The sequence below is a fragment of the Carlito syrichta genome, unplaced genomic scaffold (genome assembly GCF_000164805.1).
Source record: "Carlito syrichta isolate Samal-C Ts95f unplaced genomic scaffold, Tarsius_syrichta-2.0.1 Scaffold301542, whole genome shotgun sequence".
Classification (NCBI taxonomy): Eukaryota; Metazoa; Chordata; class Mammalia; order Primates; family Tarsiidae; genus Carlito; species Carlito syrichta.
The window spans coordinates 521,748-546,626 of record NW_007245638.1 but is presented as its reverse complement, the minus strand read 5'-3'; the positions used below and the strand labels follow the sequence as shown (position 1 = coordinate 546,626).

Here is a 24,879-nt window from a genome sequence, read left to right as displayed (position 1 = left end):
GGCTCATGCCTCTAATTCCTCCACTCTGGGAGGCTGAGGCGGGAGGTTTGCTTGCGCCCAGGAGTTTGAGACCAGCCTGGGCAACATAGCGAGACCTCAGCTCTATCCCCCCCCCAAAAATTCAAAAACTTAGCCAGAGTGTTGGTGTGCACCTATAGTCCCAACTACTTGGGAGGCTGAGGAGGGAGAATCTCCTGAGCCCAGGTGGTCCAGGCTGTGGTAAGCTTTAGTCACGCTACTGTGCTCCAGCTTGGACAAAAGAGTGAGACCCTGCCTCAAAACAACAGCAGCAGCAGCAATAACAACAAAAAACAGGCGATAATTTTACAGAGGAACTTGAGATAACTGAAGATTGAGGAGAAATGAGTCCTAGGCAAAAATGAATAGGCAATACCATTCCATGCATGAATTGGAACATTGTTTCAAGCAGTCTAGTTAAAAGCTATGATATTAAGATGCACAATTTTATCCTCTAAAGGATTTTAACTAAGGAAAAAGTGACTGCTTTTCCTACTTTTTGGTTTGAGCCAGAAAGTCTGATGTAATTATTCATTATGAGATGGGATTGTAGTATCAGAAAATGTCAATCATCTGCTTCATTGACAGTGGACATATGGTAGGACTCTTAGCCAGTTGGAAAGCAATTATTTTTCACAAAGATGAAGACACTCTGAAAGGTATTCTTAGGAAATGAACAGTAATATAACCAGGGGTTGACACACTACAGCCTGTGAACCAAAACCAGTCTGCCATGTTTTTTGAGTCAGAGTCTCACTCTGTTGCCGAGGCAGGAGTGAGTGCAGTGGCACAATCATAACTCATAATAGCCTTGAACTCCTAGGCCTCCTGAGTAGCTGGAACTACAGGCTTACAACACCATGCCTGACTAATTTTTTAATTTTGTTGTAGTGACAAGGTCTCAATATGTTACCTAGGCTGGTCTTGAACTCCTGGGCTCAAGCAATTCTCCCACCTAGGCCACCTAAAGAACCAGGATTACAGACATGAGCCACTGCATTGGGACCTGTTTTTTTAATGGCATATAACCTAAGCAATGGTTATATGGTTAAAATTTTTTTCAACCATTTAAAATGGGTTTGCATTTTAAATGGTTGAAAAAAATAAAAAGAAGAATAATACTTCATGACTCATGAAAATTACATAAAAGTCAAATTCCAGCATCCATAATTAAAGGTTTATGGGTGCACGGCCAGGCCTGTTTGTATACACACTATCTATGGCTGCTTTTGAGTTACAACAGCAACTTTGAGCAATTGTAATTCTGTGGAACATGCACCAAAAATGTTTACTATCCAACTTTTTTCAGAAAACACTTGCTGATCCTTGTAACAGATGATAGTTGAGAAAGCAGAAATATGAGACTATTCTCAGCTTAGGAGACTGAGAAGGTGGTGTGGTTTCTATCTAATGTGTTATACAATAATTCAGGAAGGAGAGGAAGCAGAGGGTAAGGTGAGTTAATGCTACCAAAAGGATCATTCAAGTTCCATTCAGTATTTGAGAAACTGGCTAAATGCAATCTTGAGGAGAGAGGAGTCAAGATTGACTAGGCATCAGAAGACCAAGGGCTTAGTCTTGACTTTGCAGTCTGTCAAATGATCATAATATGCCTGTTATTTTCTGCTGGAGTATAAGTGGGTGATTGGGGATAGGATTCAATTAAAGAATTATATAAAAGTGCTTCAAATGGAGACACTTCCAGTTCTAAGCAGGTAGGAGCTTCTAACCAATGACTGTTTTGTATACTATGAAGATAATACAATACATTAGGTATAAAACAGGTGAGAACCTCTGTGTTGGTTACATGATTAAAAAACTTAGGGATAGAGAGAGACCTCTGGCATTGTAGGCAATGAAATGAAAGTGCTTGAGCTGCCCGAGGAAGAAAGACAAGTTCCTGAGAGGGTTTCATAGTCAAATTCTTCTTAACCAGTATTCTTTAGGAACTGTTTAGGCCAGGGGCTCAGTGATGCACCAAGTGGCCCCCTGGTGGTTTATTCAGCTTTTCAGAGCGGTTTATTCCATGATGTTTGTACACTGGGAGAATTTGGCACAAAGAGGGTCTGATGGAAGAGCATATCGTAAAAGTTCTCTGACCCCAGCTGTGTGAGTAGGAACTGGGGGGATCTTTCCTGAGCTGCTAAAGACCTGTGTCTTCCAATTTGTGCAAGGGCTGGCATTCTGCTTCTACACTCCCCCACAGGCCTGGATCTGGCAAGAACTTGTCAGGGGGCCGAGTTATTCCAAATTGCTCATTTCTGGAAACTCTTCTCTCTACGGGTTTGAACATGCAAGGAAGATAATTTGACTTATTTGTCACAGTGCCTGGCAGGCCTGAACCCACTGCCTGTCCATAAATGTCCTGGGGCTGATGCTTCAATTTCGGGACCTGTCATGTTCTCGTGGAACCCAGAGTCACATGTGAATCAGGAAGGACTTGGGCTGTAAATGCACCAGTCTCCTTAGTAGGAGGGCCTTGGTTTTTATATTGCTTTTCTGCCCTTCCCTGATGACTTATTTTTTACATAGGCACAATCACAGGCTGCTCCCAACAGCACTTTCCTCTGTGTTTGCAGTGCACTGTTTATGCCCCTGCAGCTTTGTAATTAATAATATACTGCTTTTCATCTTCAAAGTGATTTATACACATTAATTAATCCTTACCATACTTCAGAGTTTCTGCACGTAAATAACCATCCTGCCCCTGTGCTGTACTTAGGAAACCAAGACCCAGAAGGCAAACAACTTTGCCAGGGCTAAGGAGAAAGGGATCACTAGGGCCAAGATCAGCACTCAGGGTCCTGACCCCTCACTGTGCTTGGTCACCTCTGGAGAGAAGCAGAGAGTAGGCCTGTAGCTCCATGATTGCCAACATCACTGCTGGGCAAATCGGTCTATTACATCACTCATCTGGAGTCATAAACTATTCTTCAATACTGCAGGGTTAAAGCATCATCTTACCTAAAGCATACATAATAGGAAATGATGGATTATAAACTAATAAACCATCCTAAGATGCTCAGGTCCAGCTTCCAGTAGCCTCCAGACTGAAGATAAATATATTTCTTAATCCATCATTTACAAGTTACATACCCGATTAAAACATTAAACTCTCACTATACAGTTTCCCATTTATATGCGCGCCCTTACAGAAAGCTATTATATTTTAACTATCAAGCTCAGTAAATCAGGCATTAGCCATCTATCTCTCTCCTGTAAGTGGAGTGGGAGGCACACTGGAGATGCTATTGGCTGAGGCAGGCAGTGCCTCAATTTCCATATCTGGGCTCCCTGTGGTGCCAGTTGGCCCAGCAGAACATTAAGCCCAAGAAGTAAGCAGGTAGATCCTTTTTGCAGTTTCTGACACAAAGCCAAATCATGCAAAGACCCCAAAGGCACATTCAATTTGCTTCTACCAGCCCCCTGAGCACATAAAGCCACCTTTAACAACACACAAGATCCTACTCAAGGGATGGAGGGAGGCAGCAGATGTCCTTCCTCTTTCTTAAGTCAGTCCACTCCTCCAACCTTCATCAAGAGGTAAGTGAGAAGCAGGCATGACTTGAAATTAGGGGTACTTGGGTCTCAGACCTCCGTCCCCAGGTGGGGCTCGGGTTTAGAGAGCATAGACTTTTGCAAAACCCCAGATAAACACGGCCCCTTTCCCTAGAGTTTCAATTTTTCTCAGTTTGGGAAAGCATTCCTGAGAAATGCAACAGGTAAAGAATATAAATGCTTATGTTTCCATATTAAGACAAGCATAGTAATATTATGGAAGACAGCAAAACATTAACATCGATTGTTGGCATGGATTGGTCTGTCTCGGGCAGGGTCCCAGATCTCTGGGGTTCATGGTCACACTATTCTGTCACCAAGCAAGCTTAAGTGGGATGGTCTGGGAAATGCTGGGCCAATTCCTTCTCTGGCAGGAGCCATGCTGCCTGCCTGGGGGTGAAGGAAGTGGGGGAGTGCCCAATACTGAATGAGAAAGGAAGGCTTATGTTGGGGGAAGGGACAGGGCAAACATAGTTGCTTTTTCTTTGCTCTTAAACAGGAGGAGTTTCCGTAGACATGTTGGGAACTGTTTTGTAGTTGACCTCTTTTAGCTGGTGTTTTATAGGTTTACTTTGCAACATAGCCCAGTCAAACTGGGCAGGTCTGTCATAGCTGCCCTGAAACTGAGCCAGAGCCATCAAGTGTTTCAAATAAACTTTAACAGACATCACCATGGCCTCTTCCTGGGCAAGGAGATCTGCCTTTGGCAAGCCCAGTTGACAGAACAGCAGCACGAGAGCTCTTCGTCAGGGCTGGGAGCTGTGAGCAGGCTTTGTGTCCAGCCTGGGATGCCCATATGCCCATGGCAACCTGCCCCTGAGCTCTCAGCATCTGCCACTTTCCATGGTTACATGGCTTTACTCCATGGATGCAAACCAACATCCTTGGCATGGGAAGAAAGGTACCCAGCGACTCCACCAATCCGCTGTCCTAAGTCATACACCGAGTCACCAGAGTCACAGTTGCCAGGGGAGGCAAATCTGATTCAGATGCAGTTGCATGTGGTGGGATGAGAGTTGAGGCTGGGGGAATCGAGGCCGGGGAAGGGATGCGGGCAAGGTCAACCACATCTGATCTGGGTGATTTGATTCTGCATAAAGACCTGGATGGAAACTCTGGCCTCTCATTCCTGTTCCACCACTCTGAAAATAACCTGGCTACTTTGGCTTTCTCTTGAATCAAGATGTGTTCTGGCATGCCCAACCTCTATCCTTCTTCTGTCCAGTTTTGGGCTGAAGTGAAGCAATGTTGCATGGATTTTAGAGCAGAGACCCGGGTTAAAACCCAAGGATGGAAAAAACTGAAAGGCTACTCTGGGAGTGAGGGATGGGTTGGTGGGAATGACAATTCTCAGCTCATCTCGATGAAAGGATACAGTAAGAATGCTTAATTTCCCTTCTGATAAATGTCATTAGAGACATGGAGGAGAAACTCATCAGATTTAAATGGATTTCAGGAGGGAAAAATCACTCCCATCCATCACTCATGATTATGTCTTTCAGGAGCCAAGCAGCAAATCGTACCGAAACAGAAGCCCTCTAGATCCACAAGTCCGTGCCCCCTCCCTCACATTGTCACACTTGGGATTGATGGGCAAGGTCGCCTTGACTTACCTATGAAATACGCCAGCAATATAGCCAAGAGCAGGGCCGCGGCGATGGCCGACAGGGCGGCGCATTTCCAGCTGCAGTATTTGGAGGGCTTCTTCAGCTTGAAGGCCTTCCTGGAGAAGGTATTCCTGGGCAGCAGGCGGGGAGGTGGCGTGTAAACAGTTCCTGAGGTCAGAGGGTATCCCGGGGAAGAGCTGCTGAACAAGGGGGTGCTCCCCGAGGAGGTCTTGAAGAGGAAGTGTCTGCCAGGAAGAGGGACAGAGTCAGAGTGGCCGTGGGTGAGCAGGTGGGTAGCTTATGGACAACGTGTGGCTGTCTTTTCTTTCACTCTGATTTACATGGGCCCAGTATAATCCTAGCTAACTAACCTCGCCCGGGTGTGGAGGAAGGGGAGAACGTGACATTTGATGGTGACATAAATTAATTCCATAAACTTGCAAAATGTTCTACTTTTACATATGCATCTAGATGTTATCTTCCACAACAATCCTGCAAAGTTTTCAAAGAAAATATGGAACCTGAAAAATTCACTCGCTCAGAGATGATGAGGATGAGGAGGAGGAGGATGAGATGCTGATAAGTGTTATCACCTGTTAGATATCTACTATTGAAAGGCACTTGAAATACATTGTCGTGACCATTTATTAACTAAATATTATAATATCCCCAACTTGGACAGGAGGAATAAGGCTTGGAAAAACCAAGCAACTGTCTGAGGATTTAAACCCAGAGCTCTATCTTTCCATAGCCTGTGCTTTTACATGTTACCTTAAGCCCTTAATCTCTCTCTTGACCCTGATTCCTGTATTGTTTTCACTTCCCCTCTCAATCCTGCTTCCTGCTCTGAGACTGCCTCTCTAAGTCATGTGATTATGGTTATTTCTTTGAAATCATCTTTGCCTCTCTATTGAACAAAGTATCCTTGGTAGCCAGAGCTTTGGTGTGACTGCCACACTGTAGAGTCATATAGTAGAACACACAGTATAGAAGGGGATAAAACTTCTCCTCTATTGCTCCAAGAATGCTTCAAGGACCATCAGTTCTCTGATAACAGACATTCTCTTTCTTATACATGCCATTTATAAGACTTCAAATGTGACTTGCTATATACCTTGTTTTAAATTACTTGTCTTTCAGGAAATATACAGTGACTTAAAGGCACAGGTTAAGTAATGCTATAGTCTGAGCAGCTGGGGGCCAGGGAAGAGGTCTTATTTTGTACCTTGTTTCATCCTTGTGTTCCCAGTACCCAACATGCAGGGAAGACTTTCAAAGCCCAACATGCAAGAAAAACCTTGGCTAATGAATGAATGAATGCATGCATGAATGAATGGAGTCTTCTCATTATTTTGCAGTTTTACTCAGCTGCAATTCTAAGGTTTCAAAATGTTAATATAGGCATTTTGCTTTTCTTCACATCTTCAGGAGGTGCAACTTTATTTATTGACCATCACGATGTGTTAGTGACAATGCTAAATGTTCTACTTGCAATTAAACCTCACATTAACCCTATGAGGCAGGTACTATTATCCCCCCAATTTTATAGATGGGAAAACTGACACTTGGAGTTAGCAAGCAGGGTCGTTGGGGCACAAGCTCCAGTCTGCATGATTTTTTAATATTTTTATTTTTACATCCAGCTGGAGCTTTTAGAAGCTTTAGTCAGTCCTACTACACCATACTGTCCTCGTATCTAGGGGTTAGCAGTCTTTCCCAGTGGGATTCTGAGGCAGGATTGCTGTCATTACAAATATTTGTATCTTGGCTGCCTCCAGATAAAACCTTGAAAGTGTTTTAATCCTTACAGAGATCAAAGGAGACCAATATGACTGACAACCATTTCAGAAAATGAGTATCTGATTAGTGAATTATTTAACATCACTAACATTAAAATAAACAAAGCCTACAAGTTTGGTTCCAGAATTAAGGCTTTGGATTCCTTGTCCAACAGCTCTCTTTTAATGCTCCAGATTAAAAGGGGCTTTGGGAAGAGGAGGCAGCAGATATGGTGTTTATAGCAGCATTTTGGAGCAAGACAAATTTGGTTTGGAGACCTGGTAGTACCATTCCTGGACAAGAAAGCTCACATAATTTATCTAATGCTGCTCTTGAGAATCTCCATCTCCTCATCTGTAAAATGGAGACAATGGGAGTATAAGTTCCTCATATCTGATTGTTGTGAGAAGACACAAGATTGTGCAGGAAAAATAAGCCAAGGTATGTCTCATAGTAAGGGCCCAGCCTGTATCAATAGCTTTTATTATGAATTTTTCAGAGCTACATAAGGAGCCTGAAACATGAATTTTAATTTAAAGCTTGACAAACGTCGAGCGAACACCTGAAGAGTTCTTCTACTCGTGAAATAATAGTCCATGGCTTTATGATGAGGCGACACACATTCAGCAGAAAGGCCGAGGGAGAAACCCTGGGACATGTCTTAGAACTCCCTCAAATGTATTTCTTGAACTATTCTCCAAGAGTGGGTAGTGAAAATAGGAACTCAAACTAAAATAGAGGAATCTAAAGACATTGTAAGGAGTCATTAATGAGTATTTAAAAATATACGAACACCAGTCTCTCGCTTCCTTGGGGACTCTGTCTATTCCCACGGCTTTGGGCGTCACTGATTTCTGTCTGAAGTTTCCAGATCTCCATTCTATCTCGCTCCACTTCTTCCCTGAGCTCTTGACCTACATTCCTGTCGTGTATTGGAATGTCGTGGATGAAATGTGGCATTTCATCTTCCACATTTTGTGGCTATCTTGAACAAGTCACAACCAAACTCTTTTCCTTTACATTCTGAAAACCACTCCTCTGTACACTCCCATTACTCCCAGTTACTCAAGAAACTAGTAATTTTCACCTCCCCCCTTGCCTTTCCTCATCCAATAGCTTAAAGAGGCCCGTCAATTTCATTTCTGAAAACCTCTCCAGCCAACCCTCTCCGTTAGCCCTCCTGCCCTTTCCTTCCCAAGCCACAATGCCATTGTGTCCAGCTTACACACCCCTGGTTATACTCCCATGCCTAAGCAAGGAAATCTAAATTCCAAAGGGGACCAGGCTCTCCTATAACCACTACACAGTTTTCTATCCTAGTCTCTAGCCCATGCTCTTCAGCCGCAGCAGAAGACACATTTTCCCTTAACAAGCCATTCACGCAGCCATGCCCTTGCAAATGCTGTGCAGTGCTCTGTGGCATGGCTTTCCCTGTCTGCCCCAGCCAACCCCCCCAGTCAACTTCCATTCACCTTCCAGTCACCCACCTGGGAAACCTATTCTAACACCGCCCCCATCATTTGTGTACTCATAATATTCATGCCTATGTGTGTGAATATGTGTATGTGTATGAATATATATATATATTTGAGTTAGAGTCTCACTCTCTTGCCCAGACTGGAGTGCAGTGGCCGCTCCCGGCCACCGCAGCCTCGACCTGCTTGGCTTCGGCAATCCTTCCGCCTCAGCCTTCCAAGTAGCTGGAACTACAGGCATGCTCTATCACGCCTGGCTAATTTTGATTTTTATTGTAGAGATGAGGTCTCACCAAGTTGCCCGGGCGGGTCTCGAACCTGTGGGCTCAGGCAATCCACTCACCTCAGCCTCCCAAAGGTGCGGGATTACAGGCTGAGCCACCAAGCCCGGTAAATAAGTATCTGCCCCAACTAGATTGTCAACCCCTAGACACTCGATACTGGTAGATATCACACTTGGTATCTCCAGAGTCTAAACATCATATTTATGGACAGAATAAATAATCTGAAAATAAGAATGTTTTATCAACATGAGAATAACAACATGAAAATTAGGAACTTTAAATTTGCTTTAATGTTATTTTTAATAAACTCATTTGTAAGAAAAATAGAAGGATATGTTTATTATATTTTATTGCTTCATGAGATCTTAAGTAGTCCCCTTGATGGGCCAGTCTATTTTCTATGCTTTCTTCTAAAAAGGAAGTCAGATGTCACATGTCACATGCTACATGTCACCAAGTTCACCCTTCCCCCAAGTAAAGACTTCCAATAACCTTTAGAATGAACTCAGAAGTCTTTCTTTCTCATGATCCATAACACCTTGCACGGTTTGCCCTCTGGCTACCTCTCCAATTAAGTCTCTGCCCCTATCAACCTCCCTCACTCTGTCCATCATATTGTCCTTTTGCTATTCCTTATCATATCACATCTTCCTGCCCTGGGGCCTTTGCACTTGCCATTCCCTCCACCTGGAAATATCTGCACAGCTTATTCCCGCATGTCATTCAATTTTCTGCTCTAGTATCACTTTCTCAGAGAAATCTCCTCTGGCCCTCTTTATTCTCTATTACTTTCTACCCATTATGACTGCCTTATTTTTCTTTGTGTGTTTAAAATATATAATATATATAATATAATATATAATTGTGTATATATATGATTTATTGTCTGTCTCCATCATTAGAACTGGATTTCTACGAAGCTGAAAATAGTCTGATATTCATTCATGCTGTAACCTGACATCTAGAACAGAGCCCAGACACAGTGGGCACTCTACAAGTCTTTGTTAAATGAACAAGTTCTAACCTTTTCCAAGGCCAAAATAATGAATGTAAAAGGACAGTTCTTTGAACATTTTAAATTTTAAAACTAAGGCTCCTCCTGTCATGTTGACTCCTATTTTCTAAACAGATTTACAAGTTTGCCTATGTGCATACAAGGAAGTATTTATATTTATACACACAAAGTCAGTTCCTTCCACAGAAGAACAACCTGTGTATATTTCAGCACAGCATAAACCCTTGTAGGGTGTGTCTCCAGGGCCTCCCATCAGCATCCTGGTGTCTGTGATGATCACAGTGAAATGAAACCCATTTCATAATCACATCCCTTCTTTCCAGTTTCTGGTGTTTAAAATGATTAAACAAAAATACCAAACGATATGTCAAATCCTATTTCTCCCATGATTCATTTACACCCTGGTGTTACTAATCTTTAGAAGATTAAATTCAGCAAACAAATAGAAAAAGAAAGATTCTGTGGAAGTGATCTTCAGATTGTGTTCCATAAATACCTTCTTTGGCATCTCTTGAGTGCTCTGTTAAAAACAGTACAAATTCCTGGGCTGCTTCCAGATCTGAGGATGGGGGATGGGAGTATATTGGTTAAGAAGCTTCCTTGGTGTTTCTAATGTATATTAAAGCTTAAAACTCTACCCTAATCATTTCTGCACCTTCCAAATGCATCTACTTACACAGGACACACCAGATTGTTAGTAGATATATTTTTTTAAATGCAAGCTTTGAATGGGGACGTCTTTAGGGTGAAGTGTCTTGAAGTCTGTAACCTAACATTCAAAGAATTCAGCAAAAAGATCTCTCTCTTTCAATCTCTATAAAAAAGAGACAAAGGCAAATATGGAAAATGATAGCAATTGTTACAACGAGGTGGTTATTCTTCCACTGTAATATTCTTCTATAATAAAAAGTTTTAAGTTGTAAAACATACAAGATTCGATTCACCCAAGAATCGCAGGCATATGCAGCAGGAAAACCAAATAAAATGAAGTAAAACTTACAAGGTAATGGTCTGTCCAGATGGTTACAAGGAGGACCAAGAAGGCTTAGAGGACTTCTCCTGATTTTTCCCTGAACCAGCTATTAAGACAGCTCCCCACCCACTGCCCCCAAGGAGCCTGCTCAGTGTGTTCAGATGAATCATTTGTGATGCTCCAACCAAACTTCTGCCCAGTGGTTGGTCATAGAAGCAGCTCAGCTCAGGACTCCAGGCGTCAGCAAAAATGTGTAGTTTCCAAATGCACTTGACATTTTTCAAGCACAACTCAATTGCTCTCAGAATTGGCCACTTGTGCCTTGGAAAGGCAAGGCAAATGAGGAGCCCCCAAAGTGCTGTCCTTGGAGTTTGTGAACACTCCAAGAGATAGAGAAAACCAGTCCTTGTTGTTTTACAAAAAATAAAAAAGGAGCTCACACACTTCCTTCCCTTCCTAGCCACGTGGAGGATGGGGGCTTTGGTCCCAGCATTCATCATTCTGCCCAGCACAGGTTGGCAGCTCAGGATTGAATAGTGAGGCCAAGAGAGAATAGTCCCTCTGTATGCTCAGCTCTGCATCTTGGTGCTCAGTGATTTCTTTCTTGTTTGCCTTAAAATTTTATTTATTTATTTTTTTGAATCAAGGTTCTGAGTAGCTGGGACTACAGGTATGTACCACCACGCCTGGTTAATTTTTTGATTTCTTTGTAGAGATGAGGTCTTGCTGTGTTACCTAGGCCGGTCTTGAACTTCTGGGCTCAAGCAATCCTTCTGCCTTGGCCTCCCAAAGTGCTGGGATTACAGACATGAGCCACCACACCTAGCCCCAGTGATCGCTTACGAATACAGAGATCATCACTTCATCCTAAACTATCAATCTTTTTGGTAAATGTCATCACTTTTCCTCTTGTAGAAACAAAACCATTTAATAAAAACTGAGAGAGCATGCCTAACAGCCTAACAGCCATTCTTCCATACAACTTTACATGACAGCAAAGACATGGATTTGAGGCAGAATCTTGGTGAACCAGGCCTCTGCTTCAAATTGGCTTAGAAAATTAAGGACATGCATTGTCTCTGGTTAAATAACCATGGAAGATTTTAAAAAGAAGTCTAACAAGCAAAAAACTCATGCATGACATCCATGCAAGAAGAACCCCACCAATTCAAAATGCTGTGAATTTTTATTTTATTCCTATGATACAGAGGGAGCTTAACTAATTTAGAGTAGAAGCTTCAAGAAGTGATGGCTGGTTAAACTACCTGAGGCACCAAAAAATACTTTTCCTTTTTGTTCTTACTCTCCAAGTCAATCACAAGTAAACTCAGTCATTCACCTCAAACCCTACCAAAGTAACAAGCAAACAAATACGTAAAATTCCTTAACACCAAGTACCATTTTCCAGTTTGCAACTAGTGAGATCTCTCTATTTTTTGTTGGTTTGGTTTTATTTCCAGGGGAAAATCCCAGCAGGGCTGTGAAACAGAAATGTGCTACACAAATAATTGTGCCACCTCAACTGCAAAAGGTCAAGGTTTCCTCTCTTTCTCTCTCTCTCTCTCTCTTTCTCTCTCGTCCACTATCTGGTCACAGCGGATCATCCAGCTACCTAGGACAACTAACGACTAGTGGGGCGGGTGTGTTCTCTGTGCTCAAGAAGTCTGCTGCAGAAAATGTCCTTGAAACACAGTAAAAGTCTTGAATGGTCTCAACATAGCAACCTGTGCAAAAAAAACTACTCTGGTTATCAGAAAAACCAGGTGTTGACTGTTGTTCTACCGAGAAAATTGACCTCCCCAGTAAATAAATTCATGGGTATTCAGAGCAGTGGATGAGACATTGATACACAGCCCATTAATTCCTGAAATATTTTTAACATCATACATGCAGTGATGAAATTTGATTAAAAGCCAGAGAAAGGACAGAGGCAGAAAAACCCCAGGAAGGGGGGCGTGGAGCTCAGTGAGGGAGATCAGTTGTGCACTAGAAAACTCCAGATTTCATTGCATTTCACTGGTCCTGGCCATGCCCTTTGAAGCATTCGGTTTATTGTCTCTAAAAGAGTAAGTTTAATAAAGAGGCAGCCCATAAAGGGTACTGTAGCATGTAAAGTTACTGTAATTAGGTTTTCAGGAGTTATAATAAAACATTTAGCTGGAGAGAGTTTAAATAACTACCACACTTTCTGGCTCCATTTTTATACTCCAATATGAGAGGGAGTGATGGTGGTTGAAGGAAAATTCAATGTGTAGGTTCCTGAGAGAGACAGAGACATATAGAGACATGCGAATGGAAAGCAAGGGAGAAGAGGAAGGGAGAGAAACATACAAGATGAAGTGGAAAAACAAAGCTTATACAAAAGATGATAGATACTACACTACCGATTCCTACTTGAACAGCAAAACTAGGAAATCTCTTAAGCATTCAGTCTTTATTTTCCTGTTTGCAAATGTAAAACATACACATTACAAAAAGTCAAATATATAAATTTGAAAAATAGAAAGCAAAATTCTCTTATAATTTTGAGAGACAGACTGGTCAATATTTGGTGTTTATAGTAAGATGTTTTTCTCCATAGGATCATTCTTTTTTTTTTTTTTGAGTTGGAGTCTCACTCTGTCGCCCAGACTGGAGTGCAGTGGCCGCTCCTGGCCACTGCAGCCTCGACCTGCTGGGCTCCGGCGATCCTTCCACCTCAGTCTTCCAAGTAGCCGGAATTACAGGCATGCGCCACCATGCCCGGCTGATTTTTTGATTTATTGTAGAGATGAGGTCTCGCTGCCCAGGCGGGTCTCGAACCCGCGGGCTCAGGCAATCCACTCACCTCAGCCTCCCAAAGGCGCGGGATTACAGGCTGAGCCACCGAGCCCGGCAGGACCATTCTTTTACTGTCATTATTATTATTAATTTAATTATTTGAAAAACCAATAGGCTCACATCCAGAAGGCAGTTCGAAGTCTGCAAATTCTAGACTCAGACAACCAGAGTTTGGGTCCTGGCTTCTATACTCATCACTGTGTGACCTTGGGCAAGTTACTTAACCTCACTAGGCAGTTGAAAATGATGGTAGCTACTTCATGGGCTTGTTAGGGGGATTGGATGAGTTTATTCATGTGAAAAGTTTAGCATTGAGATTGACATCTAGTGAATGGTCAATAAAGGTAGCTATTAATCTCCTGAGGGCAGGAACCATGTACAGTATATCTTACTCTTTATTAAATCTCCTTGACCTAGTACAGTGTCCAACTCATTTAAAATATTTGTCAAATGAGTGAGTTGTTCTCTTTAGCATGATGACTGGAGAATTGTAGACACCCCACCCTCCTGCCCTCCTTCTGACAATTTTATCAGAAGGAGAAGAGATTTGGGACATTACTAATATGCTTGTTCTCTTCTTCCAGTTTGGAATTTTTGTCTGAATTGAGATGTGACCTGCTTTTAAAATCGAACTTAATTTTTAAAACATTTTTTGTTTACGTGTTATTTTTTACTTTACAATTTGATTTGATTTGATTTGATTTAAGGGATACATGTGCAGTTTTGTTACATTGAAATATTGTGAAAGGGTGAAAAAACATTTTTAAAAAATTGCTATTTTCCAAGTATAGAAAACAAGAAGCCAGTAACCCCATTAGTGTAGTTAAAAGTCCATTTCATATCACAGTTCCATTTGCTTAGACTCAAACCCATTTTGATTCAAGAAAAAATAGGCTTTCAAGGTTTCTCATCCCTGAACCTTTCAGCTCATAGGGGACTGCCACCACATTTGCATATGCCACGAACAACAGGAAAATCCTCTATTTTGCCCTCTTCAAAATTTGCAGCCGAACCAAAAATACTCACAGCTGGAATAATTAGCAACTCAATTTATTGCCTTCCGTCTTCTAAATAGAAGCTTCGACTCTTGATATTTAAATAGTGTCACACTGTGATATAACATAACATTTTTCCTGGTAAAACTTTTTTTTTTCCTCCATGAAATGATACACTGCTCAGTGTGACAGGCAAGGTCTCTCGAGGTCACTAAAGAAATCTGGTGTTTTGTGAGCAAATTCGTTTAAGAGTCTTTGGGATGAGATGAAGAATCTTTTTTTTTTTTCCCCTTCCCCTGGAGTCGTTAACTTGGTGACTTTTTTCAAGTTAATTGGTCAGAGTTTTGATATAGTGGGGGGAAACAAAACCCCAAAGATTTTGACTTTGACTTCAAATTTGACCTTGAATTCGTTGCACCCTATCACACGGGAGTGTAGAGACAGCTGTTTCAAATGGACTTAACATTTGGTTCCCTTGCAGTCAGAGGTAGATGAAGAAAGAACATACCCATCAGATACAATCTGTGAGGGAATGATTTCTACCAACGTGCTTATTGCCTGTGCCATTCAGAGAGTCAGAGGATGTTTGAGCTGGAAGGACCCTTAGGGTATGTCCCTTTGTCATATTCTACTTTACACAATTATATTCGTTTTGCATGTTTGTCTTGTCTCTTCAGTCAAATTACTAAGTCAGGCCCTCTATCTTTTGCTACTGGTACCTTTCCCTTTTCATAGTAGGTGCTCACAAGTTCTGCTGGAGGTCTTCACCAATTATGGTAGAATGAAAAGTCTATAGGCTTTGGAGCCAGGCACACTTGGACTTGAACCTCAACTCCATCAGGGAAAGCTTATCTCCCTGAGCCTCAGATTCCTCCTCTAAAGCATGGAGGCATTAGCAACATTAATAAATTAATAAGAAGAATATTTCTATCACAGGACTGGGCGTGGTAGCTCATACCTGTAATCCTAGCAGTTTGGGAGGCCAAGGTGGAAGGATCACTTGAGGCCGGAGTTCAAGACTAACCTGGGCAATATAAGAAGACCCCATCTCTAAAAAGCAAAAATTAGCTAGGGAATGGTAGTGTGTGCCTGCAGTCCTAACTATATGGGAGACTGAGGTGGGAAGAGCTCTTGAGCCCAGGAGGTTGAGACTGAGGTGAGCTCTGATTGTGCCATTGTACTCCAGTTTGGGTGACTGAGGGAGATCTTGTCTCAAAAATAATAAAAATAAAAATATACCACAGAACAGTTAGAAGAATGAAAGAGAACATGAATACAGTCTGAGAGCACAGAAGCTGGCCCACAGGAAGTTTTCTATCTGCTCCCAGATGTGACAGTTCTAGTTATCTGTCCTGTGGTGTCTTCTCCAAGGAGGATGCTGTGTCTGAAATCTGGGGACCCTGGTTCTCAAAATTTTGGTGAACAAGATTGTGTTCTCATTATCCCTACACATAGTTATTTTAAATCCTTTGAGAAACCTTTGTCTTTCTATTCTGAGACTTTTGATGGGTTGCACGAAAGTCTCTCCAGTTTCTTGATCTTTTAAATTGGAATTCTCCTCAACTTTTCTGTCATTCTTTTTTTTTTTTTTTTGAGTTGAAGTCTCACTCTGTCACCCAGACTGGAGTGCAGTGGCCCGCTCCTGGCCACCGCAGCCTCGACCTGCTGGGCTCCAGTGATCCTTCCGCCTCAGCCTTCCAAGTAGCCAGAACTACAGGTGTGCGCTACCATGCCCAGCTAATTTTTGATTTATTGTAGAGACGAGGTCCCGCCAAGTTGTCCGGATGGGTCTTGAACCCGTGGACTCAGGCAATCCACTCGCCTCGGCCTCCCAAAGTGTTGGGATTACAGGCTGAGCCACCGAGCTCAGCCTTATCTGTCATTCTTGAGGGATGACAGTCATCATCATGTTGCTTATTTCCACCATGGACACTCAAAGCTTTAGATAATAGTGGGATGATGCATTCTTGATTCACTTCTAAGATTCTACTTAGGGAAGTTGTGCATTTTGCAGCCCTTCCCTCCTTCTTCTCACAGCAACCCGATGAATAGACATGTGCAGGCACTGGTTTACACGCATCTCCTGGCCAGTCCGTGGTTTGTAACTGGGACCTCAGAGGTAAACTTTCTTTAAGTCAGGAAGAAGTCCTGGTAGACATATTTGCTTCTAATCTGCCTACTTACCTACAGAGCAGTTTATCTTCATAGGCTTGGCATCTATGCAAATGTGAAGGTTTCCTGGTGCATTTTTTCTTCCAAATCACTTTTCATGGAATGTAACCAGAATGGGTTTTATCTTGGAAAAATCCTATGTTTTCCCTTTTCCAAGAGAGAAATCCATTTATTTTTCCCTTTCCCCCCTGACCTCTGCAATTTAGGAGGCTTACCTAGTGCATCTTTCTTTATTTCCTTATCTTTGATGCCTCATGACTTCAAGCTGAAGAGTTGCATTCATTGTGATGCTGAATGGAGATCATGTTGATAGTCTTTCAGATGTTAACATATCACAACTTGGATTAATCCAGTGTTAATCAAATCGCATGTACTTGTATTTTGTGTTGTAACTTCAGAGGTAACCATTTCAAGGCGTGTTTTGGGAACAGACTTTTTGTTCTAGCAACTTTCCTTAAAAAGACTAGAGCAAGAGATTGATTTTCCAGCCTATCTCCTCTCTCTCTCTTTTTTTTTTGAGTTGCTCTTCACTCTGTCATCCAGGCTAGAGTGCAGCGGCATGCTCATGGCCACCGCAGCCTCAACCTGCTGGGGGCTAAGGTGATCCTTCCACCTCAGCCTTCCAAATATTTGGAACCACAGGCACTACTACACCCAGCTAATTTTTTGATTTGTTGTAGAGACGAGGTCTTGCCAAGTTGCTCAGACTGGTCTCAAATCCCTGAACTCAGTCCATCCTTTCACCTTGGCCTCCCAAAGTGCTGGGATTACAGGCATGAGCCACCATGCCCTGCTTCTTATCTCTCTTGAGTAGACCTCTCATACAAAGGAAAACACGCTGGTCCTCTAGTTGGTTTTTTCTAATGAATTAATTAAATTTTTTTGTATTGACACAAAATCCACATAATATAAAATCATTTAAAAATGTCCAATTCAGTGGCATTTAGTGCATTCACAGTGTTGTACAACAACCACCTCTATTTAAGCTTCAAAATATTTTAATTTCCCATCCCCCAAAAAACCCTCACACCCACTAAGCAGTAACTTCCCTTTCTTCCATTCTCTTACTCCCAGGTCCTGGCAACCACTAATCTGGTTTTTGCCTCTGTAGATTTGCCTGGTCTGGCAAATAGACTATGTGGCTAAAGTAGACTCATACAATACAATTATTATGTGATCTTTTGTGTCTGACTTTTTGTTACTTAGCATAATATTTTCAAGTTCATATCCATTGTAGCATAAATCAGTACTTCATTTTTTTTTTTTTTTTTGAGTTGGAGTCTCACTCTGTCGCCCAGACTGGAGTGCAGTGGCCACTCCCGGCCACCGCAGCCTCGACTTGCTGGGCTCCAGCAATCCTGCCTCAGCCTTCCAAGTAACCGGAATTACAGGCATGCGCTACCATGCCCGGCTGATTTTTTGAGTTATTGTAGAGATGAGGTCTCACTGCCCAGGAGGGTCTTGAACCTGCGGGCTCAGGCAATCCACTCATCTCAGCCTCCCAAAGGCACAGGATTACAGGCTGAGCCACCGAGCCCGGCTAGTACTTCATTCTTATTATGGCTGAGTACTATTCCATTGTGTATGTGGTATGTGTGTGTGTGTCTTCTTATTTATTCATTCATCCGTTTTGATGAACATTTGGGTTGTTTCTACCTTTTGGCCATTGTGAATAGTGCTGCTATGCACACTGATGTGCAAGTAACTGTTTGAGTAACTTTGAGGGAAACTACCTGGGAGAGAAATTGCTGGATCATATGGTAATTCTATGTTTAACTCCTTGAGGAGCCTCTAGCTGTTTTCTAAATGTAGACAATGACAGTCAACATTGAACTCCTCAACAAGGTTAAATTCTGGTTGGCACTAAGCATTTTGTCAGTCTCCTTACCTCTTTCCTATGTCTTGAGCTTGTTTTTGAAAATGTTTAATGAGTTACAAAAACAAGAAGCATCACCAAAGAGGTAGCAGTAGCAGAAAAAGTAAAAACACTTCATACCTTACAAAGTGTTTGAACATACCCAAGTTAGAAGGCTCTCATTTCAGAAAAGAGGTTTTGGTGAGAGCCTAGTAAGGTTTATATTCCAGAAAAGCTACGACATTTTTTATTTAAAAAATTTTTATTTTGAACACACACTCTAAACACCGTATTATAAACAGTACTTACTTACCAGGGCCCAATATTGCCTAACTTGAGGAATGAGTACAGGTGTGGATGAGTTTTAAAAGTTTAGGCGGAGAAACAGATTAGGTTTTTATTTTAGAAAGCAACATTATATAGCATCATACAGTCCTTCCTAGCGAGAGTTTAAAGAAATCCTGACCTTCCTACTTCTGTTAAGAGATCAGAGTGAAATGCATCTTGAAGTGTGTTCTTTGGATCACCAAGTGTATTTTTATATTACTAGCTTTAGGTGAAGAGAGGGTTCTGTGATATTTGAGAAATACTAGAGTAAACAGAATTAAGGAGATTACTGAAGATCTTCATAAGCCTTTAATACTAAAATATCCTAAATGTCCCAGTACTCTACAATATTTGTCATTCCACTTACTTATTTGACCACATAAGTTTTATATTTACCCCTCTCCCCAGTTTTAAAACTGGTATTCCTCATTTTAGAAATGAAGTTTGAATTCATTAGTCTCTATTTCTAAATGAGTATACTAAGGTCCAGAAATAAGGAAAAACCAACCGACCAACCAAAAAACCCAATGATGGTTATATTTTTTTGATGTTTAACACCAATTTGCTGAGTAGATGAAGAGAGGAAGGAAGGGAGGGAGGAAGGAAGGAGAAAAAAGAAGAGAAAGAGGAAAGTACATCAGTGTTATAAAAATTAAAGGGGACAGATTATGTATCTTATGGGATTTCTTAAAGGCCTAGGAAGGGAAACAAAATTGATTTATCTTAATTCTTTCATAGCTACCAAAAATTCTTACATCATCAGAGCAATCTTAGATATGGGGGGGGATGGGACAGGTAGAGGTAAAAGAAAACAAAGGAAAAGGAAAGAAAACTGCTATTCATTTTTGTGTCTCATAGATTTGCTTCTTTCCCATCAACAGTGTATATAGATTTCTAGCATTTAAGTTGAAGACACAGTTGCATTCTTTTAACCCTTAAATAAAAGATGGTTATCTTTAATATAATTTATTTTTCCATTTGAATTCACATCAGATCCTTTGAGGTATGAGCAAATATAAGAAGACTATCAGCATATTTGTTCACATTTCTTTATATGCATAATAGCCATAGGTACAATATTTCCTTCTTATTTAGTCCTCTTCATGAAATGATATAAGAGCTCTTCAGGCATATTAATTAAGCTTTACAGCAACCCTTGTGACATGTCTGTCTGCCTACATATATCTGTTGGACACTCAGAAAGGAATGCTTTGCAGAAATGTGCCATTTAAGTATGTTTGTAGGCCAGCCACATACCCACTGTCAATGCCCAGAACATACATTTCAATCATCAAAAAAGAAAAAACATCATTATAAAAGGCAACCATAATTTAGCATCAACACATAAATATCACTATGGTGCTTAATATACTCTCAGGCAGATCCTGCAGCAACCCTATCACAAAACAGGGAAGCAGGCTCTAAAAGTTTGGCTTCCTTGAAAGGTTCCTAGTATCTTAAATGCTGGGTTTCCTAGGGCCCCGGGCGAGGCTTTTTAAAAATGCAAGTGTCAAGGAAAACTGTCATGCACGTTTGCCTTAAGTACCCAAAAAGCTTGTCACTGCCATCTTGGAAGTCTTGACGAAGATGCAGTTAGACATGCCAAGGCATGGCAAATTGAAAACTGCCTGACAGGGAGGTGGTGTGTTAGACTAAAAGGCAGGTGCCCGCCTTCAGGCATTTGCTTTACAAGTGGCAGAATTAAACAAAACCCAAAGGCGACTCTGGTGGGGTGCGGGGTGGGGGCTACCTTTGCAGACATCTCGAAGCCTTGGACTTGAACTGGGATCCTTTTCGGCTCTTAGGTTTTGCTTGACAAGAGGTTAATTGGTCACATGAGAAACAAAGTAACGTCTGCTTTTCCATGGAGAGAAGTAAAGAAGAGGGGGAAAGTGATGATAGGAAGGGGAGGAGCAAGGAAGAAGAGAGGTCAGGGTCAGGGTCAGGATCAGGCTGGGACAGCACCTGCTGATTCCAGGGGGCTTGGTAGGGTGGTGGTTAGTTGGCAAACTGTTGGCAGCATGTGGAGTTCAGAGCCTGGTTGCCCCGTTTGTAACCTGTGCAGCCTAAGGCAAATGACTTATTGTTAAACCTCAGTTTCCTCAATGGTGAAAATGATGGAAATTACTTCTCAGCAAGGTTGTGTGGATTAAATGAGGGGCTCAGCACACAATTGACACAACTGACACTGAGTAGACCCTCAATGAATGTTGGCTGTTACTGTTACCAAGATAACTAGCAACGAATCTCCACACCGTGCCTCCTTTGAGTATGGAGGGGCAGGTGCCAAAAAAATGTATACACATTTTAAGCGATGCTATCTATGTATCACTTTTTGAAGTTGAATTTAATTATGGTAGCAATGTACATATAGTGTGATGTTCACTCAACCTGTGCCTCCGCCATTTTCTCTGACTGTCCTGCCTGTCTCATGGTGACGCTAGCACTCATTTGATTAACACTATCTTTTGAGCGAACGTCATACTTAAAATGTGTATACATTTTTTGGCACCCCTGTATCTCTTTCCTTTTATGCCTCCTTTCTTCCTTCTTTTCTATCTCCCCCCCTTCCTCCCTCCGTCCCTCTCTCCTTCTCTTCTTTCTTCCTTTCCTTCCATATCAGACCTATTGGTTAACAGCAATGTGCTTTTAGTTCCTCCCTTCCTGGTGTGTCAACCAAGGTCTTTCCTTTTCCTCATGGCAAATCTAACCATAACACAACTTTGTGTAAATCTCTTTGCATGTCCTCCATCCCACACACAATAAACCCTAGGGGCTTGACTGCGCCTAGAAGGTGGCCCTGAATGTGGGCCATGAGACCCCTCTAGCACTGTCTCCTGAGTCTCAGTTCAGTTGATCAGAACGCTTGCGCACCCCTGCTTTTCTGGCCTTACTCTCTTGTCTGCCTGGAATGCTCTTTGGATGGAGCATCTCTCACTACTCCTTCCAGATGGAAGTCAGAGTCCATTCTTGACAGCCAGGCTTCCCTGACAGGTAGGTGTGGGTGCCCTCATCACTCCATGCTCCATACAGTTAGTTCCCTGAGTGAATGTCCACTTACAATATTCTATCTCAATGTAGCTGGTTTGCTCCATGGCCTTTCTCCCACTAGACTGTAATTCTCAGAGGACAGGGGCTGTGTCGTTCCCATCTTCACCCCCAAGCTATGGTGCTCAGCTGCCAGTAGAACCTCCATAAATGTTGGCTGAATTAAGCTTCAGTTCTTCGAGCATAGCTGGTAATGAGATTACCAACAGGAGGTGGGAAATACAAAAATCCTTATTTAGCATAAAATCGGAGTTTCAGATAAAGTAACTATATAAGTTTGGCCTGAGGGCCTCTTATTGACAGAGCCCTCACATACTTATTTTACAAAAGAGGCTGTCTTCCTCGCTGGATTTTCAAGCTCTTGATCATAATGCTTTTCTGTAATAGTTAGAACAATAATACTGCTGTACTAGGCATTTCTCTTGGGATTCAGAAACTTGACTAAGTTGTCTTAGACATTCTTATAATATCCCCGTTAGGTAGATAGAGGCAAGGTAGACAGGAAGAAGAAGCAAACTCAAGCATTGCCAAATTATAAATGAGAAAAAGAATAGGCAGCAAAGGTTGGGTGTTTTGAATCACGTAGGCCACACTGCAGACAGTCTGGGAATAAAGAGAAAGGGCCCTACAGCTAGAACCAGGGGAGGTGAGTGAGTCAGATTTTCCCTACAGCGATGCCTCTTATACTACACCTGGCATGTAAGAAGTGGTGCTGGCATTTTGAGGGCATTAGAGTATTATTTAGTACATCATTTCTTGAAAAGGAAAGTCCTCTCAAGTCCATGTCTAAAAGCCAGCACTATACACTTCTGGGCTCTTATTTTAAACCTAAAAAGAAATTCAGGCCATTCAAGAAGAAGGTCTGAAGAGAGATTGTAACATTTGAATTGAGATGGTTATAATTTGGCATAATCTATCAAAATTCAAAAACACACATTATGCATACCCCCTTTGATCTAGCAATTTCACTTCCAGGAATTTAACTTTAGAATATAATCATATAAGTATGTAAAGAAAGATACATTCACAAGACTTTTCACTGCAGTTTTGTTGTAATAGAAAAATCTGAAAGCAATCTAAATGTCCATCAAGAAGAGTCTAGTTAAATAAATTAGAGCATTATGGAATATTACACAGACTTTTAAAAAGAATGAGGTAGGTCTACACAAAATTACCTGAAAAGATTTCTACAATATCTCATTAAGTTATATAAGGAGGTTGCCATATGCTATGTATATGATTTCATTTCTATTAAACTTAAAAAATATGCTCAGACATCCATAAACATTTTTGAAAGCCCAAAATAATAAACCTTCAAGCAAAACTTCTTTGAAAATAGAAACTGGGAAGCAGGATATATTCCTTTCTACTTCTGTCGAATATTTTACCAAGAGGATGTGTACATTTTGTACTAAAATAACTGAAAAGACCAAACCTGTTGCAATATGTGCTGTAATTCTTTCTTTAAATTCTTGACCTTTCTTTTAGCAGAATAAAATGGAGATAAAGAACCTGTGCTGGATAAGTAGGCACCAAAGCCTGCTAATCGTGCAGGAAACTGAGAAATCTTGACCTTCCAACTTGCCTTCTAGCCCCACTTGGACACTGGGAATGGAAGGCCTTGGTGAGTCGTGGAACTTTCTGAGCCTCACGCTCCTCATCTGCAAAGCAGACATTAGACTAAACTGGGCAATCTTGACACGGCTACTAGTTAGAAAACTATCTCTATGCGGCCAAATGATGACTCCTCTTAAATGATCAGGGCTCAATTTTAGCCAACCCAAATCATAATGAACTTGAGTCCTTCTAATCTGTCTTCTGATGTAGTGGTCGGAATCAAGAAGCCAACCTTCCGGAATAGGGCATCTGCTTATTTCCACATCCTAGTCACCAGACCTTTTCTTTTTCTTCCCCCCCATCACTTGCATTTCTATTTCTATCTCATCACCTTTCTCTTTTTACCTCTATCTCTAACACTCATTTATCTCTAGATCCTCTCTCTCTCTCTATCTTATCATCTCTCTTCTTTTACCTTGACCTCTATCTCTCATTTCTCTCTCTCTCTCTCTCTTTATATATGTAAAAATAAAATTTCCATCAGTATCTCTATTATTTTTACCTTTATCTCTATCTCATCATCTCTCTCTTTCTCTCTCTCCCTATACCTTGACCTCTACCTCTCATTTCTCTCTCTTTATCTGTATCTTTATCTCCATCTCATCGTCTCTCTCCTCCTCTCCCTCCAGCTCAAGCTTGACCTCTCTCTCTCTTTATATATGTAAAAATAAAATTTCCATCAGTATCTCTATTATTTTTACCTTTATCTCTATCTCATCATCTCTCTCTTTCTCTCTCTCCCTATACCTTGACTTCTACCTCTCATTTCTCTCTCTTTATCTGTATCTTTATCTCCATCTCATCGTCTCTCTCCTCCTCTCCCTCCAGCTCAAGCTTGACCTCTCTCTCTCTCTCCCCCATCTATATTTCTGTCACCTCCACCTCTACTTCAATCTCTCTCTGTCTCTACCTTCTCCCTAAAATAGCCTTTTGGCTTTATACTCCCTTTCCCCCATGCTGAATGGTAACATGAATGTGAAGATGCACATTATAGGCAGAGCATGAGGTCGGTTCCCCATTTTTTTTTAAACACTGCTTTCATATTTCCAAAGGCAAGGCAAACAATGGCAAAAACAAAGAATCCCCAGTCATATACTGAATACGCCCTTCCTACTTTGTTCATACCACATACCCCATTATATTGTAATTCTAGGTGGGTTTGAATGTGCGTGTGCTATCTTCACCCCCTCCCTATACTGAGCCTTACTACTTCTGGTAATATAAAATTAATACACTGAAGCAAAAATAGCAATGAACTTTTTTTTTTTGAATTCAGGTCTCACTCTGTCACCCAGGTTGGAGTGCCAGGCATGATCGTGAGTTACTGCAACCTCGA

The 24,879-nt window shown here is 41.5% G+C and overlaps 1 protein-coding gene across 2 annotated transcripts in view; it reads right to left on the bottom strand.

The window, feature by feature from the left end:
* The window catches only part of TENM2 (teneurin transmembrane protein 2), a 517,874-nt gene that overhangs the window by 273,850 nt on the left and 219,145 nt on the right, over positions 1 to 24,879 (bottom strand). For both annotated transcript variants that reach the window (XM_021710791.1, XM_021710790.1), the window contains one exon: positions 5,190 to 5,428. In XM_021710791.1, coding sequence (XP_021566466.1) covers positions 5,190 to 5,428 — 239 coding nt within the window. The remainder of the gene's footprint in view (positions 1 to 5,189; positions 5,429 to 24,879) is intronic.